This window comes from Aspergillus viridinutans (genome assembly GCF_018404265.1).
Source record: "Aspergillus viridinutans IFM 47045 DNA, scaffold_2, whole genome shotgun sequence".
Lineage (NCBI taxonomy): Eukaryota > Fungi > Ascomycota > Eurotiomycetes > Eurotiales > Aspergillaceae > Aspergillus > Aspergillus viridinutans.
The window spans coordinates 1,448,899-1,465,493 of record NW_025091218.1 but is presented as its reverse complement, the minus strand read 5'-3'; the positions used below and the strand labels follow the sequence as shown (position 1 = coordinate 1,465,493).

The 16,595-nt window shown below is 48.9% G+C and overlaps 6 protein-coding genes across 6 annotated transcripts; 4 read left to right on the top strand and 2 right to left on the bottom strand.

Moving 5' to 3' along the window:
* Positions 1-5,193: 5,193 nt before the first annotated feature.
* On the top strand, positions 5,194-6,618 carry Aspvir_004078 (NAD(P)-dependent oxidoreductase; the record flags this gene model as incomplete). Its single annotated transcript, XM_043267314.1, has 3 exons — positions 5,194-5,449; positions 5,517-6,010; positions 6,061-6,618. 3 exons carry the CDS (start codon positions 5,194-5,196, stop codon positions 6,616-6,618), a joined length of 1,308 nt encoding a protein of 435 aa, XP_043123249.1.
* Positions 6,619-6,857: 239 nt separating this feature from the next.
* Aspvir_004077 (class II fructose-bisphosphate aldolase) lies at positions 6,858-7,724 on the top strand (the record flags this gene model as incomplete). Its single annotated transcript, XM_043267313.1, has 1 exon — positions 6,858-7,724. The coding sequence occupies one exon, from the start codon at positions 6,858-6,860 to the stop codon at positions 7,722-7,724; it is 867 nt and encodes a 288-aa protein (XP_043123248.1).
* Positions 7,725-9,004: 1,280 nt separating this feature from the next.
* Positions 9,005-10,027, top strand: Aspvir_004076 (uncharacterized protein; the record flags this gene model as incomplete). Its single annotated transcript, XM_043267312.1, has 5 exons — positions 9,005-9,158; positions 9,215-9,356; positions 9,406-9,425; positions 9,474-9,670; positions 9,746-10,027. The coding sequence occupies 5 exons, from the start codon at positions 9,005-9,007 to the stop codon at positions 10,025-10,027; spliced, it is 795 nt and encodes a 264-aa protein (XP_043123247.1).
* Positions 10,028-11,228: 1,201 nt separating this feature from the next.
* Positions 11,229-12,477, bottom strand: Aspvir_004075 (uncharacterized protein; the record flags this gene model as incomplete). Its single annotated transcript, XM_043267311.1, has 2 exons — positions 11,229-12,013; positions 12,066-12,477. 2 exons carry the CDS (start codon positions 12,475-12,477, stop codon positions 11,229-11,231), a joined length of 1,197 nt encoding a protein of 398 aa, XP_043123246.1.
* A 1,314-nt stretch (positions 12,478-13,791) lies between these two features.
* On the top strand, positions 13,792-15,072 carry Aspvir_004074 (aminoglycoside phosphotransferase family protein; the record flags this gene model as incomplete). The annotated part of the gene is made up of 1 exon (XM_043267310.1): positions 13,792-15,072. One exon carries the CDS (start codon positions 13,792-13,794, stop codon positions 15,070-15,072), a length of 1,281 nt encoding a protein of 426 aa, XP_043123245.1.
* Positions 15,073-15,304: 232 nt separating this feature from the next.
* Positions 15,305-15,703, bottom strand: Aspvir_004073 (uncharacterized protein; the record flags this gene model as incomplete). The annotated part of the gene is made up of 1 exon (XM_043267309.1): positions 15,305-15,703. The coding sequence occupies one exon, from the start codon at positions 15,701-15,703 to the stop codon at positions 15,305-15,307; it is 399 nt and encodes a 132-aa protein (XP_043123244.1).
* Between the last annotated feature and the right edge of the window lie 892 nt (positions 15,704-16,595).

Below are 16,595 nucleotides of genomic sequence, written 5' to 3'. Positions count from 1 at the left end.
CATTGGTGTTCCCTCCTCGTCTCATGTAAGAGAGATCATGCCAGACGACAACATATTGTGTCGCAGTACATGGTGGACTGTATCCATGCCATCTCGTTCTCCTCATAGGCCTGCAAATATGCAGATGCAGTGGCCATCCGCCTCAATTCAGACTTTCGTGCGAGACTGGCTTATTGCCGACCATTTCACAATGACGAGGACGTTGACGTGCACAGTCAATCCAATGCGCCAGACATCTTTGTTCATAAGTAGATGTGGATATGACCTTCTTGGCTGTGCATCAGGCGCCAGAGCCGTAAATGCTGTAATGAGAATCGGCGGAGGAAGGACTCTGGAAAAATGTCGACACTAACAGAAGTTCAACCTGCTCAGGTGGTGTCGGCATATCCGTGGATGAAATCGATGATCTTCTCACACGCTCGCAGGTCTCCGCAGACCGGGTAGGCCCTCTGTTGGCTCCAAACTCCATGTGCCTCCGAGCTCGCATCCAATATTGCTGAGAGTAAGCTCGGATTGCCATTGTATCGTGCGCTCTACTGTCCTCGAAATAAGCCACATAAGACAGGACGTATAGTCCAAGCCAGCAGAAGAGATAAATTCAGTCAGAAATTTTCGAGATGCTGGGCATGGAATATGATGAAAATGAAAGACGATTCATTCGTCTTCCTTGTGCTGTTGAAACTCGCTCATGTCTTCACGCTCGCCAAACTTCCAACGCTGGGGACAGGCCGTGCCAGTCAAACCCGCGGAAGGTCTTTTCATCATTATTGTTGGCTGCCCTCGCTGATTTCTGCATGCACCGCGCCACTTATTGTAGAGATCATCTTTCTAGGTGCTCTCTGGACTGTTGAGACTAAACAGCTTTCAATCTGGACGTGAGCCTTTCCGTAAGCATCGGCCGAGTCATGCTAGCTGAAAATGACGGGCGCTGGCAACTCCCAGATCCAGTCCTTCACAGGAAGCACATCGGATAGGCGCGCGCTAGGAACGCCTATGTTGGTAGATACTCGGTCATTCGATACATCGAACCTCTGCTCCTGGGCGCTTTAGTGAAGTGGGTGACAGACCAAGGTCATCTAGCAGTTCAATCTCGCAAGGGGACGATCGGAGAGAGCGCGTAACGCCAGGATTACAACGGACCAGGGCCCGGCCAAGCTCGGGTTCCATTTTAATTTCAGAGCAGTGGCATCTCTCGCGTCCACTCCTTCACAGTATGCAGATTTAGATTGTCGATGTGCTGCAGCGTGTATTGCGAGGCTCCCTCGAAGTATAGAGGGAGACGCCGAAGGATGAGTCTCGGCGAGATGGACTCAGTCTCTGCACCGAGATTAATCAAACAATCGTGACCTTTGATGAGGTTTGGCAATTCAGTCCTTCACCTGATACTGCGGTTCGTTCTCGTCAGCAGGACGCTAGCAAATGGGACTGTGTACTGGTAGGTTAGCTTCTACACGGACTTTGATGGATCTCAACAACGAGCAGAAGAGAACTCACCTGGCAGTGATCAATGACAGAAGGCACGACCGTGAGAGGGGGTTTGTCCGTTTGACCACTTCCTGTACACGGCTGGCACTCCATTGCCAGGGCGAGTTCCAGCGGGCAATAGTGCTTCGTAAGCCATTCTTGGATACGGTCATGGATTCGTGTCGGCATAACTCTGATTCGCAAAGCGCAGCGTTTAGTGTTGTAGCTTTTCTGGCAGGGTGAGTAAGATTCTCAACGGAGATCAGGCACAGTAGGTCTCTGCCTTACCGAGATGGGATCGTCTCACCGATAAATAAAAGAATCGAAGGCCATATGCCTGAGAGCTATCACAGTGGAAGTCACCCCCTGGATCGGTGATGCTGCTGTCGACAGCTGACCAAACACAAGGCCGTACGGGGCGAGGTGCGTGCATTCAGATGTGTCATGGGTGAAGATGAGAGTATAGCACTCGCAAATAATGGAGACTGATCTCAATTGGAACGAGTCCATGGTGTACGAACCAGAAACACCATTGTGGAGTTGATCACTCATATCCACAAAGATGGCCGCTTGACCCAATGCTGTCTGATTTTCAAGCCGTATGACCGCCGAGGCCTTTCCCCAGCCGAGAGCATGGTGTGTAGAACAAAGGAAAAAGGTCAACAAAACGAAAACGGCATGGAAAAGGTCCAAGAAGCATTTTTCTCAATTTGATATGGTCACGCTTGACCGCTGAGGAATTGCACTGAGCATCTTGAACTACTTCGGGTCTGCAGTCCAGTGTGCGTGATGTACACTGTGGTCTCGATTCACCGGCTATTGGAGATATACTTGTTTGTAATCGGTGATCATAGTCGATGATCATAGCCGGCGGACCTATTCCCTCAACGAACGCATGCTGGGCAGCGATCCAAGCAACGTAACCTTCGTCCCAACTGAAAACCACAACAGGTTTCGCTCGTATAGAGCACGCTCCGCCAGTTTTTGATTGAGAATAACGAAATCCGCAATTGAAAATGGTTGACTGCCTAGAACGTATGCCGAAGTGAGAGCAGAATGTATCCGTAATTTGACGTTCATGTTCCGGACATAGAGTTCTCGAGAAGTATTGTCGACCGTGTTGCGGCTTGAAGACAACAAAGTAAGTAGATGAACCTTCTATCTTTTCGAGAACACTCACAGCTTCAAGAACGTCCCAACCCAAAAATATCAAAATCACAATGGAACGAGACAGTTGCCAGGGTGAAATGACCTTCCGAGCCTCAAGACGAATATCACTTAATAATGATTTCCTCCCGTCAGATGGCTCGGCGGAGCTGTTGAAGAACAGTCTCATGACTCTTTGAGTCGTTCCCCGTAATCTTCAGCACACAGGTAGTGCTTTACCTCCACGCTCCAAGACCCTAGTATTGGGGAAATTTTCGAGGAAGTGATGAAGAACTGCATGGCAGCCGTCCACGAAACACATCCCAGTTTCCCCTCGTGCACGTAGCAGAGCGGTAGTCCGCCCTTCTCCGAGCTAGTCGAAGATATGACAGACCAACCAGGAATTGGTCGTACTGAGTGGTCTACTGAATGTCAGTGAAGAAGCCTCAAGATGCACCGAACGCAATCCGTCAACGTACCTTGCGTGTCTTTTTGTTTCCAGTTATGCCATGGTGCGAGCGAAGAGCTTGTTCGATGTTGCCAGGGCATTGATCAGTCAGAACGCCTCAGTCACGAGGTACTCGGTACCCGGTGAGCTCTAGACATAGCCTGGTCATCGCATCAGTATTTGATAGCCGTGATTTGAAGGGGCGACTCACGAAGTATGCCATACACCACGCAGTTCAACTTCCATAGGACTGAGTCCCTTGATGCCGTCCATCTTAGGTGTCAAAGTCTGCCGGCCAGTTGGCGGAGGATGCCAAATACCTCTCTGTATCTTGATTTGATGCTGTACTGTATTGCTTAAAGGGTGTTCAAATTCAAAGCCAGGGCATCACCGCTTGCATGTATTGGGCAGTAGTGCCATTATTGCTGGGACGGCACGCTGCAGATGCCGCAGGGCAAAAGTGAACAATGCCTTGTCAGATGGATGTTGGATGAGGGGGCCCAGAAATCGATTGGGCCAGACACTGAGGAATATACCATACATTTCGGGACCGTATTCGAAGTGTGGGTGCAGTACTGCCCCTGACATTGGGATTTGTCGTTCCGTTCGGCCTGAGCTCTCAGATGATTCCTTGTCGTTCGGACATCTTTCGTTCAGCTGGTGCAAAGGCTCTCGGGCCAACGTTGTCGATCCCCAAGTGTACAAATAAATGTTAAATTGTCTTTGGTATGGGGGCAAGTCTTCGGTTGCAGACTGCATGTCGCGCCGCGAGACAAAGCTCATAGTGCCATAGAAATTCTTTGCTGAATGGCACCCAGGAAAGTCGCACATTAAATGATGATCGACTTGATCGCGGGTAGTCGGAAACAAAGACTTGCTTCTTTCCACCGCGCTTTTTTCCTGGGGCCTTCGTCTGCTGAGCACTGCTGTTGCCTTTCCGACGAACCACCATCTTCCAGGAGGCAATACCTGCCATTGCAAGTTGTTTTCTGGAGAGGCGATGCCACTGTCGTCAGTTAACATCGGATTTTGTTTGCTCCATCGGATAGACTCACCTAAATTGTTCTTGTGGAAAAAGCTTCAGCTGGCAGACGTCCTGTCCGACTGATACCTGTTGGACGCTACCTCTGCGACTTCTTCGAAAGGGTACGGTGGAGGTGTACCCAGCCACGGCTCGGCCGTCGATGTCCAGCGGTGCCGTTTCAGTGGGCATTGATGCTCGGCCCTGCTTAGGCGCATTCTGTTGCCTGTTAGTCGACGATGATTTAGAATTGCAAGCTCAACATACCTTTTTCTTCGCAACTTTGAGAGTTGATTTCGATTCAGTTGGAGCGAGCCTAGGCTCATGTCTGAGGCTAGGCACCCACGTCGTTGGGTATGACCAGGTAAGTAATCGGCATGTTGCAATTGCCCATCCTTTTCAATGCGACAGCCCCCGGGGAGAAACGCCCGGGAGCTGGCTCACGGATTGCAATGTCACCTCGCGCGGGGATGAATCCTCTGCAGACGACTGAAGTGACCAAGCGGGTCGTGTAAGCGGTCGAGTAGCCTTGTTGTTACGAGTCACACATCTCAAGGGAGTGATTGTAAGGTCACTCATCCCTGAGGACCCAACTGAGGGGATAGTAACATGAAACTGAAGAAAGAGAGATTTTTCATAAATAGATGTGGATATGACCTTTCTTGGACTTCCAAAGCTGATTCAAAACTGCCTGAATGATGAGAAGAAGATGCTTTGAGGAGGGAGAGAACGGGCTTATATATCTTCTTCTTGGAGTCCTGATACGTGAATCTATTCGCGTATTCTCGCTTATTCTCCCTTACGTGAATATTCGCAGGTTAATCGCGTGAATCTCACGTCACTTTGTCTACGACCGTCACTATTCTTTGCCATGATTCTACAATAATAGTAGAATCGTGAATAATCACTCTGCCATCACCACTGAGCCTGGAATAGTGTATCTCGGAGCAACTCCGACAGCCGTCATTCATCCCACTCTCCCCCACTGCTTGCTTGGACCTTGGCCCCGCGCTTTATAAACACTTCAATCTCGTCGGATTCTGCAGACAGAGTAATCACAAATTCACTCCTACACTCAAACTTTGTAAATACAGAAAACATCAGCTCAATCGAAATGTCCAAACCTACCATCGGCTTCGTCGGCCTAGGAGCCATGGGCTTCGGCATGGCCACCAACCTCGTGCGCGAAGGATACCCCGTCGTCGGCTTCGACGTATTCCCCGCGTCGGTGCAGCGATTCCAGTCTCAGGGAGGAATTCCTGCCTCATCGCTTCGGGAGTCGGCAGAGGGGAAGGACTTTTACATTTGCATGGTCGCGTCGGCACCACAGGCCCAGTCTGTTCTTTTTGGGGACGACGGCGTTGTACAGTGTACGTTATGTCTATTGACATTTGCTATGATAGTCTTGGGGATCAAAGCTGATGTTGAGATTAACAGACCTCCCACAAAATGCTACTCTCCTCCTCTGCTCCACAGTCCCCGCTTCCTATGCACAGTCCGTAGCTGCAGAGCTGCAGTCCCGCGGCCGTGCGGATATCCGCTTCATCGACTGTCCTGTTTCCGGGGGCGCCAAGCGCGCCGCCGACGGGACTTTGTCCATCATGGCGGGTGCGTCGGAGGAGGCGCTGAACAGCGGTCGCGAGATCTTGCAGGTCATGTCTGATAAGAACAAGCTGTACCTGGTCCCCGGCGGCGTCGGGACCGGCAGCAACATGAAGATGGTGCATCAGGTGCTGGCGGGGATCCATATCCTGGGCGCCAGTGAGGCGATGGGCTTTGCAGCGCAGCTGGGGCTTGATGCGAAGACGACCGCCGAGAAAATCATCGGTTCGGAAGCGTGGACGTGGATGCATGAGAACCGGCTGCAGCGGATGCTGGAGGAGGACTGGAACCCCGGTGCCAGTGCGCTGACGATTATTCTCAAGGACGTGGTAGGTTGTCTCTCTCTACGATGTGTTTTCTACAGATACTGACTGTCTAGGGTATTATCACGACTTCTGCCCGCCAGCACCACTTCCCGACACCTCTCTGCTCGACTACCGAACAAGTCTACCTCTCCGCGCTGCTGCAGGGCTACGGCCCTAAAGACGACTCCGCCATGGTCCGCCAGTACTACCCGAAGCCACTCGCCGACGTGGTCTGCACCGCGGAGGATCCCTCTGCTGCCCTCCAGCTCGTCCTCGATCTGATGTTGGGAGTCAACCTTGTGGCAGCCGCAGAGGCTATTGCGTTTGCGCGGTATCTCAACGTTGATCTCGCGATGTTCCACCGACTAGTCAGCGACGCGGCTGGTGCAAGCAAAGTGTTTATCCACAAGGGATTAGAGATGATTGAGGGGAAGCTCGGGGACAAGGCGCCAGAAGGGTCACAGACGCTCGATGAAGCCGTAGCACAGATGGAGAAGGTGGTGCAAAAGGCGAGGGACCTGCATTGCCCGCTACATCTGGGGAATGCGGCGTTGGAAAAGTTGCTGATGGCAAGGAGACACGGACTCGGAGGGGAAGCGAGCACGAGCGTGATCAAAATGTTTGGCCAGTAACTGTATAGCGTCTCTATGTAATGCCTTCAATTAATTCTTCAATTAACCCTTGAAATGCACGGGATGCCAAATGCGCTTTGACGTCAGTCGGACCAACTCCGTGCAGAGAGTGGGGGAGTTATCCTCCAAAGTAAACAACCCGTATATATAAAGCCATATACCCCTATTGAACCTACAATTCTGTACTGAAATCCTTTCTCCATCTTCCTTCCTCATTTTCACCAATTGCTACTGCAAAAATGGCCTCCAAAATGGCCTCCAACCGCGCCCTCTCCATCCTCGACCACGCCGCCTCAAACCACTACGGCGTGCCCGCCATGTGCTGCTACAATCTCGAAGGCATCCTGGCCACCGTCCGCGCCGCGGAAGCCAAGCGCTCCCCAGCCATGATCCTACTCTTCCCCTGGGCCATCCACTACGCCGACGGCCTGCTCGTGCACGCCGCCGCCGAAGCAGCTCGCAAGGCGTCCGTGCCCGTCGCCGTACACATGGACCACGCGCAAACCCCCGAGATCATCCGCTACGCGGCAGACCTAGGCGGCTTCGACAGCATCATGGTGGACATGAGCCACTACGAGAAAGAAGAAAACCTGCGGCTGACGCGGGAACTGGTGGCGTACTGCCACGAGCGCGGGATCGCCACGGAGGCGGAGCCCGGCCGGATCGAGGGCGGGGAGGACGGGGTTGCCGACACGGCTGACCTGGACGGATTGCTGACGACTCCTGAAGAAAGCCGCGAGTTTGCAGATACGGGGATTGACTGGCTGGCTCCTGCGTTTGGGAATGTGCATGGCGAGTATGGGCCGCGGGGGATCCGGCTGGAGTATGAGCGGTTGAAGAGCATTCAGGAGGCGGTTGGGGACAGGGTCAAGCTTGTGCTGCATGGGGCGGATCCGTTCACGCCGGAGATCTTTGCCAAGTGCATTGAGTGTGGGGTGTCCAAGGTGAATATCAACAAGGTGTTGAATAATGAGTATGTGCGGGTGCAGCGCGAGAAATCGGGGCGGGCGCCCTTGACGGCTGTGCTGGAGGAGGCGACGAATGAGATGCAGAAGGCTGTGGAGAGGTGTATGGATATGCTGGGTTCTACGGGGAAGGCTGTTTAATGCTATGCATATTATGATTCAGACTTGCAATATACCTTGTCTTTGCCATTGTCTCTTTCAATGAAATAATATTAACCCCACGTTTCCCCGCATCTCGGCCGAGCACCGGCTCGGCAGTCCTCCGTCTCTGTATGCCGCTCTCGGGGCAAATGCCGAATATATTCCTACACAACACGACACGCGCATTGTCACCTTTCTTCAATATAGTGCGTCAATAATTATTAGAGAACTGCTATACTTGCAAGACATCTGCTTTATCCTTAATGCCTGAAGAATCACTCTTAACGATATAATCCTAGAAATCCAATGTCTGAGAAAATAACAAAGGCTTTGTGGAGAGTTATTGAGCACACAGAAGGTAATCTAGCTAGAGGAACACAATATACCACAATGAGTATTGGCTCAGAAACCCTTGAAAACTGTTCATCTTGTTTCCACACTACTGAACGATCGCGCCGGCTATACCACAGCAGACTCAGTGCCATCTGCACTAGGACCAGTTGTTTCATGAAGCAGTATCACGTTGAGCTTGCCTACGTGCCATTACGCAAAGACGTTTGATTTGAGCACTGATCAATCTTCGGACGAGAATATTTATAAACTGAGTTCGGCGGGTTTCAACGATTATTTGATAATCTTTGAACCAGAAAGTCTGTAACCACCGAATCATGGCTAGGAGGGACAAACCCAATGTACTTTCTAGCCCTATAGGGACCGTTTGTACATATCATTAGGTACGAGCTCCATATAATGTTGCAGTTTGTAAGTACCATGGTGTCAACCAGAATATGCCTATCATTTCTACTATGCTAGAAATGGTCGTCTAGACACACCTTTTTGGCGTAGTGGAAAAATGGCTGACATGTCCCGATTGTGCCGAATGGGCAGCCGTCGGAGTCTATCGTGGACAGTTTGAAGATGAAGACCGAGGGTTGAGTTTCAGGGTAGAGGCGGGACTTTTCTATTAGATCGTCATTAGACACAAGACCTCCACTCAAGAATGAAACGCTCTCCTAATGATCGTTGGTCGTTATAGGGAAAATGTCTCGCAAAGGCCAAGCAAGAGCGGGCTAAATTGCCTTTTTTGAATGGAATACACTTGTAGCCAATCAGATTGTCCCAATCAGTCCCCGGATGTCAATCCCCGTGAAAAGGTACACGAAACCCGCGTGGGATATACAAGCAGGATAGATGTCAAGATTGACTATTGTAGTTGGAGATGATATAAAGACTGTTCGCTATCTGCCAGATTATGGCGATTCTTAACTACAGTCGCTCAAATGTCTGAAACAATCACCCACATCATCCTCTTTAAGTACAAACCCTCCATCACATGGAGCGAATTTGAGAGACATTTTGAGGTCTTCCTAGCCCTTCAGCACAAATGCGTCAAGCCAGATACCGGTCGACCGTACATGAAGAGCATGAAAGCTGGTCTGTCAAAAATGCTGCACCTTTGTCTGCAGCCACACGCCACTGACCATGTGCAGGCAAGAACCGAAGCTGGGAAAACTTCAGCAAAGGACTGACGCACGGATTTGTGCTGGAGTTTGAGAATCAGGACGATCTTGATTATTACTTGACGCAGGATCCAGTGCATCTCCAATTCTCCAAGGATGCAGCGCCCATGATGTATGTGTTTTTGACCCCGTATCTGAATATAGAGCTGATGTGTGGATAGTGAGGACTCGGTTGTCGTCGGTTGGTGTAGAATACTTTGCAGGAAATAACCACTAATAGCGTACCTAGACATCAAAGACGGCGTTCTCTTTGGCCCTGGTGCTACCAAGCCCAGTGTCAACGCGGGCACCTTCAACGGTAGCTGTCACTGCGGCACCTGTACGTGGACCGCGGAGATCAGCGAGCCCTCACACATCCTTTGTCACTGCGAGACATGTCGAAAGCTGGGGGGTGGGCCATTTTCCATGAATCAGATTATCCCTCGGGTGGGTAGAACCTTCCAAGTTCCAAGAAGCCAACGCTCATAATCCATTACATTGCGCTGTGCTGATACTCTCAAGGACCAACTGCGGATCCTCACTGGCACCCCGCAGTGCTACACATACACCGGAGCCTCCGTCCACTGCTACTTTTGTCCCCGGTGCACGTCGCACATCTACCATCACCAGGTCGTCATGGGAGACAAGATCATTGTCCGCACGATCCTCTTGGACGGAGGGCAGAGGATGCCGCCTGGGGGTGAGATTTCGCCGAGGGGAAGTTGCCATGGGTGGATCAACTGGGGGACGAGCTACATAAAAAGCTTTAGAAGTAACGAGAAGCGGTCTTGGAAGCTTGTATAATTGAATGGCTACCGGCCAGAAAGAGTGCAGCACCTCGGTTCAGCGAGGTAGCGGAAGATGTCCATGGAACTCGTGCATAGAGTTGCTCCTTAAGCGATAGATGTATACTGTATCTCTACCATGGATCAGTCTTTTAACTCGCACTATAGGTATGCCTTATTCGTGGTCATATACAAACATCATGACATCCATCTCCATCATGCACATGTCATCATGACCACCACTCAGCCACAATAGTAGTCCAACCCTATTTAGATTAAGCAACCTTCTCAACCACCTCCCTCTCTACTAGTAATATAAACCTTATTAAGCTGCTCTCTATCATCACCCTGTCCCTCTGGCCGCCGCCATCTCCCTGGAACAGGCACTTGCAATCAACCTGGACCATCACAAAGACCACGGCGGGAATCATCATGGTGGCGGCCACCATGGCTGTCCGGATGATCCACAAGAGTGTAACCATCACGTTTGTTGCCTATGGTATACGTGTCCTATCTCGGATGAAGCTGACATATATAGTGCCAACGCCGTAACTTTGATCGCGGAGAGTGCGTTGCACCAGAGAAGACCAAAGGCAAGGAGACTTACTGCTCATGTATTAATGATATCCCCTTTAGGCACTGGACTTGGTGAACCTATATTGATTGGTCCTACTCTATGGCCAAAGCTCAGCGGTCAACCATGTTAAAAAATAAATAATTACTACTTAGAGATGGCGACTTATCAGTGTTCCAAGCTTGCGTACAGTTGGGCATAGCTATTAAATATTTAGAGCACTGTTACTAAAGTAGAATATTAATACACAGTCACCTAGGGTCATTGCTCTTACTAGAATAACTATATAATTATCTAGTGGGCTTTAGTCCTACTCTAAATAAATTATATTTTGCTTAATGGATTTGTGTTTAGCTGGGAGCCCTAGATCTGTCTTATAAAGATATAGATGGACTTAATAAGGTTTAGGTGGTTTGGCCCTTCCTGCGTGAATAACAGCTGTAAATACTTGATCTATATGGTCTATCATAACCCAGTAGTAAACTAAAAGATATAATGCACTCACGCTAATCATCGCCAAGCAGCAACTGCTAATGCTGGCCAAGCGTTCCTCCTTCCTATTTGGTAGAATTGGACAGCTTCAATCATCATCATCATGATGTTGCTTCATGTCCTCAACATACAGCACGTCTAAGAGGAATGAAAATTATGCTAACTTTTCGCAACCCCCATGCTCCCAGGAGTGAAATTTCTCAAAGTCCGGCAATGCCCACTTCTCCATCCACTCACATTTCAGGACGTCGTGTGCGGTTAACCGCTTCTTTGGCTCGAACGACAGCATCGACCGCAGCATATCCATAACAGCAGCTTTCTCCTCTACATCAAACCCCGGAATTCCAGCCTTCTGTCGTGGGAATTGAATGTGGTTTTCAAAGCGGTCATCCCAAGACCTCACCTGTCGACCCTGCTTTGGTTGTCCACTCTCATCAAAATATTCGTGTCTCGCTTCCCATTTCTTCCACCACCGTAGAGGTAGATTTCCTAGAGTATCAACCTGCTCCGCAGTGATGTCGTCCGGTGTGGCAAGGATGTCCTCAAACAAGGGACGCTGGCCAAGTATTATCCATATGGAACATGCGAGACTCCAGATGTCAGCTGGGAAGGAAAGGCCCTGTTCTGGCTCGAATCGGGCTTCAGGCGGAACAAAGGACAAGGGAGCGTGTGAGCTACACCTATGCTCGTTTAATGGTCTGTATGCCTCTCCGAAATCGCTCAGCAAGACGTTAGATTCTGAGGTGGTAAGTTGCTCTGAAGCTTTTCCAAGCCAGATCGGAGGAACGACGCTAACTGGAATGCTAGACTCAAGGGGTTTACCATCAAGCCGAACAACTGGCTCTGGCGCAGGTGAACCGTATCTTTCGTATAGCTGCTCAATTGAGAGTTGATCAAAATCGGCCGGGAGACGCAGAAGGACATTGCCGGTGTGAAGATCTGATGTAGGTATTAGCATATGGTTGTGAAACTACAGAATACAAAGACCAACCTCCATGGACAACTCCTTTACTGTGAATGCACTCAACAGCTAATACGAGCTGCACGATAAGTGAACGAGCTGTCTTGGCCTGAAAGATGCGTTTATATGATGCGTCCTTCGCACCAGACACACTGCACATTGCTAGGGCTGTCACGTAGCAAGGGTGGTGGCCATTAGGGCCGTGGAGGACGAATCTGTCTTGAACAGAGGGTATCATTGCCCTGCCTGGGTAATCAAGTGGGGACGAATGGTTGAGATAGTCGAGGACGTCAGCCTCTCGACTGTTTGACTCGGCCGTTCCGACCTTGACTGCCACATATTTATTAGTCTGGCAGTCCCGGCACAGCCAGGTAGTTGAGTATGTTCCGTAGCCCAGCTTGTGGGCTACTCGGTATCGGGATTGAAGGACATCGTCTATCATTATAGGGTGATATCCACCAGGCTGGTACTTTTCAAGTCTTTCGACTTCTTCGATCAGTACGTATTTGAAGGGGAGTGAAGCAGAGTTAGCGCTGGATGAGAAGTTCTTGAAAGCTATAGTCGACCTGAATCCAAGTGAGGACGGTGTTTGTTGAAGATACAGCTGACATATAGAGCTCTGTTGATGGGCCGAGAATGAATTTCGCAACCTGACCATGAAGCCCATTGCTGGAAGAAGTGTGTCTCAGTAAATGATCAGGCAGTAAAAAGTAATTTACCCACCACAACGTCATCACTGGAAGGGGTTAGATTTACCTTCGCCCCCTTGTTGCAAGGTATTTGATGTATATGGGGCTCGGTAGGGCGTGAGTTGACGTCTGGGAGTCTCTAAATGGCACGTGACCCGGCATCTTGAACCATCAAGTTGAATAGAAAATGGTCTAGCCATCTGAAGAGGAATTAGATAATGTGCTGGAGAGTAGAATAGACACTTTCAAAATGCTGGTAGTGGCCACAGTTTGGATTGGATTGGTTAGGGTGGCATACCTGGAGCGAATCTAAATCTGAACACTACTGATATATATAGGTGACCAAGGGTTAAGATGCATATACCTAGAAGTCCTTTCTTCGACCATATACACCAATATGCAGACCCTCATGGCCAATCATTTTAGAGGCTATGCTTTAGCCCCTAAGAGGCCAGGAACCTAGAATACTAGCTCATATTCTAATGGACTACATGATCAGCATCTCTACAATCTCGGAAGCACCAGTACTTAAAAGCCTGGGTACATATGAAGTTCTGCCAGCATACAATGCTGAAAGACTAGCAGTCAATTTCTAAAGGAATAGATATGATAATAAGACTAGTGTTAATAGACATGTTGAGATACATAAATAATTCTAAAGGAAAGTAGATTGGCTGTTCCCTATAGATGAATGAATAAAGGGTAGAAAAGGGCTTTATTTAAATAGACACTATTAATGCTTCTAAGCAGAATATATTAGAACTTAATAACATTGGCCTTAAGCATAACAGGAAACCCAGACTGATGCCTTTAGCTTTATTAAATGGCATGTCATCACGGAGCGGTGAGGGTGCGCCTAAGGCACGGATACTATCCACCATTCCCTCTTCCAACTCACGATTCTTCCACTTTTGTCTCCCTCCCTTCCCTTTTCCTACCAATTCTGTCTGGAGAAAGTCCATCTGCTCTAGCAAAAATGAGAATTCAATCTAATCAGGGTGAAACTCAGCTTTTTTTGTGATCGCTCATTTCGAAAGCTTTGGAGCCCAATTTACTTCTCAGTGAACATGGGCGATACAGGCATGACTACAGAAACTCTTAGCTCGCTGCCTTGTGCCGACGCAGTGGAGCGTAACCGGGAGCTGATGCAAAAATTCGAATCGGCGCTTAAGAGAAATCCAGCGGCCGATTTGATGGCACTCATCCCTGACTCCTATCGCCAGAAGCATCAAGAATCACAATTTAAAAGTCCGAAAACAAGTACAGCTATGCTTAACCAAAGGACCTTGAATGTGCTCAACGTCTTCCTAAGGAAAGATCCTGAGATCAACTTACTGTCGGTTTTCCCTCCAAACTATGGTCGGCGTTATCGACTCGCGGCCCAGTCTTCGATCAACCCGTTGGAGCGCAAGGTGACAAAACCACCAAGCCCTCCAGACTTTCGCACGCGTCTGGATACTGCGGAGACACCTACAGTTGTTTTTCCACTATCTCAGAACGTAGCGACCCTGTTGAAACGATTCTGCGAGTCAGATGCACAGCCAACGGACGCAGGGCACGCGCTACTTGGACCCTTGCGACAACTGCTCTGGAGTTCCCAAAAGCTATGGGAAAATCCTGTAAGGGGTGTTGTCGTTAAGTGTGATGACGACCTCGTCGCAAAAGTTGTCGTAACGAGCGGTGACTATACAGAGTACACGACTCTGCAGTACCTTGCTGAACGGGCACCGGATATTCCTGTTCCAAGGCCTCATGGCTTAATCAGAATTGGGCTCCTTTGCGTTATTTTTATGACTTACATCCCGTCTATGACGTTAACTGAGGCATGGCCTACCCTCACACATCAAGACAAGGTGTCTGTGCAGCGTCAGCTGGATGGCATCTTCTGCCAATTGAGGACGCTTCAAAAAGATGATTACTATTTGGAATGCGTTGAAGGAAAAAGAGTCATGGAACACACAGACAGATCAATACTCAGCGTACCTCCTGGATATGAGGATCTCGAATGCACTACTCCCCATCATGGCAGTAAAACATATGTCAAATTCCTCCATTCTTTCCTTACAGATCCTGATCAGGGATCTGTCTTCGCTCATGGCGATGTCAGAACTGATAATATCATAGTGAAACGGGATCACAACAATGCCTGTGTGGTGACCGGCATTATTGACTGGGAAGATAGCGGGTTTTATCCAAAGTACTATGAATGTACTCAGTTAACAGGAACATTGAGCCTGACGGAGGAGAATGACTGGTATTCCTATTTGCCAGGGAGCATTTCCCCTTTACGGTTTCCTATACATTGGCTTGTTCATCGTCTCTGGTACCTCCACGTGCAAACCAGCTAGACACCATACTGTCTCTGCCGTTTGAATGACTATCTTATTCCCCTTTACCTACGGCACGCCACTCAATGAATATCACTTGAAAGTTCGATTTCAGCTATAACGACAACTTTCTGACAATAGATCGGACGGGTACCATGCACTCAGTTAAGTGCCTAATATGGGTAGTCGGCTTCACGAAAATCCGAAGAAATCAATCCAGCTTCACAAATAACAGGCAGATCAAAAAGAGTATTTATGCCAGTCCTTCTTGCTTTCCCTCAACGTAGGACTTCTGCTCCGTATAATCTGCGTCGTCGCTGTTCAAGACTCCGTCATTCTCCAATGCGTTCAAGAGATCAAGCACATAGTCTTGGCAATTCCAACCTGAGATCTCATTATGAACGGGGATTTTCCTCGCAACATCCCTGATCCTGTTGGCTTTAGCGACATCCACATCGCAAAGGTAGACTAGCTCCACTAGGCTTTGCGAATTCCGGGCATCTCTTTTCTCGGCTTCATAACGAAATCGGCCATCGGATCCCTTGACCTGGAGCAGGGTTTCGTCCGCTTGGGGCTCGTCAATGAAAAGAGCCCAATGCTTGTAAATACCGCCACCTTTGAATATGGCCACATAAATTCCAACGTTCGACATCTCGAGGCAGAAGGCTGCGTAGCGTATGTGGGAATATATAGGACGGGACAGTGATGATACTGCAGACAGAGTATGAGTGGACTAGCAGAGAGGCTTCCAACCGGAACTTACTTACGGCTACTTGTGTGATCTTGGAGCGCTGTTTGAAGGTTCTTAGAGAATTGGATATCGACATCGGAAGCAGTCCCATTCTTATAGAAGAACCTCTGGGGCTAGCGTAAGCAGGGCCGACATTGCCGCTGATATCCCCAAGCGGCAGCTGGCTTGGAACCATCAACTCGTAGAGCCGAATATCGAATGATTTGCATAGCCGTGTTTATGGCATTTTGAGACGTTGCACCGAAACCAATCACTGCTTGCTCGAGCGTTAACTCCCCTGTCTAAATGCGCATGGTCCCTGTCGGTGCAGAATGACTAATGATTGCACTTGGTCCCTCGTTCATGATCGTAGTCAGGTCCAATCGAAAAGAAAGGCGCTTAAGATGTCGCGAGGAGCAAAGACAAAATGAACGAGTGGCACCCAGGTATCGCTAGGTGTTAAAGTCGGTCAAAAGCGGTTGAGAGATAAGAGCAATATCTCCAAGTACTTGAAGTTCAAGGTTACCAGTATTTATAGAGAGTTCATGTCTCGCTGATGTACATCTCCATACGGTGTACCCCCCCTAGAATCATTATACTAATTTTATGATTAACATAAGTTTAAGTATGTTTTGTTTAACTAAAATATACTTTTCTTATAATAAAACTAACATGCGCAAATTTAAAATGAACTAGATTTTATTTTAGCATTTTTTTAAATTATTTTTAGACCCTTATTTCCTGGTTATATCTCAGCTTCTACAGCTCTCTGGAATACCTGTCCAATCAATATTTCCTCTACAAACCTCAGGCG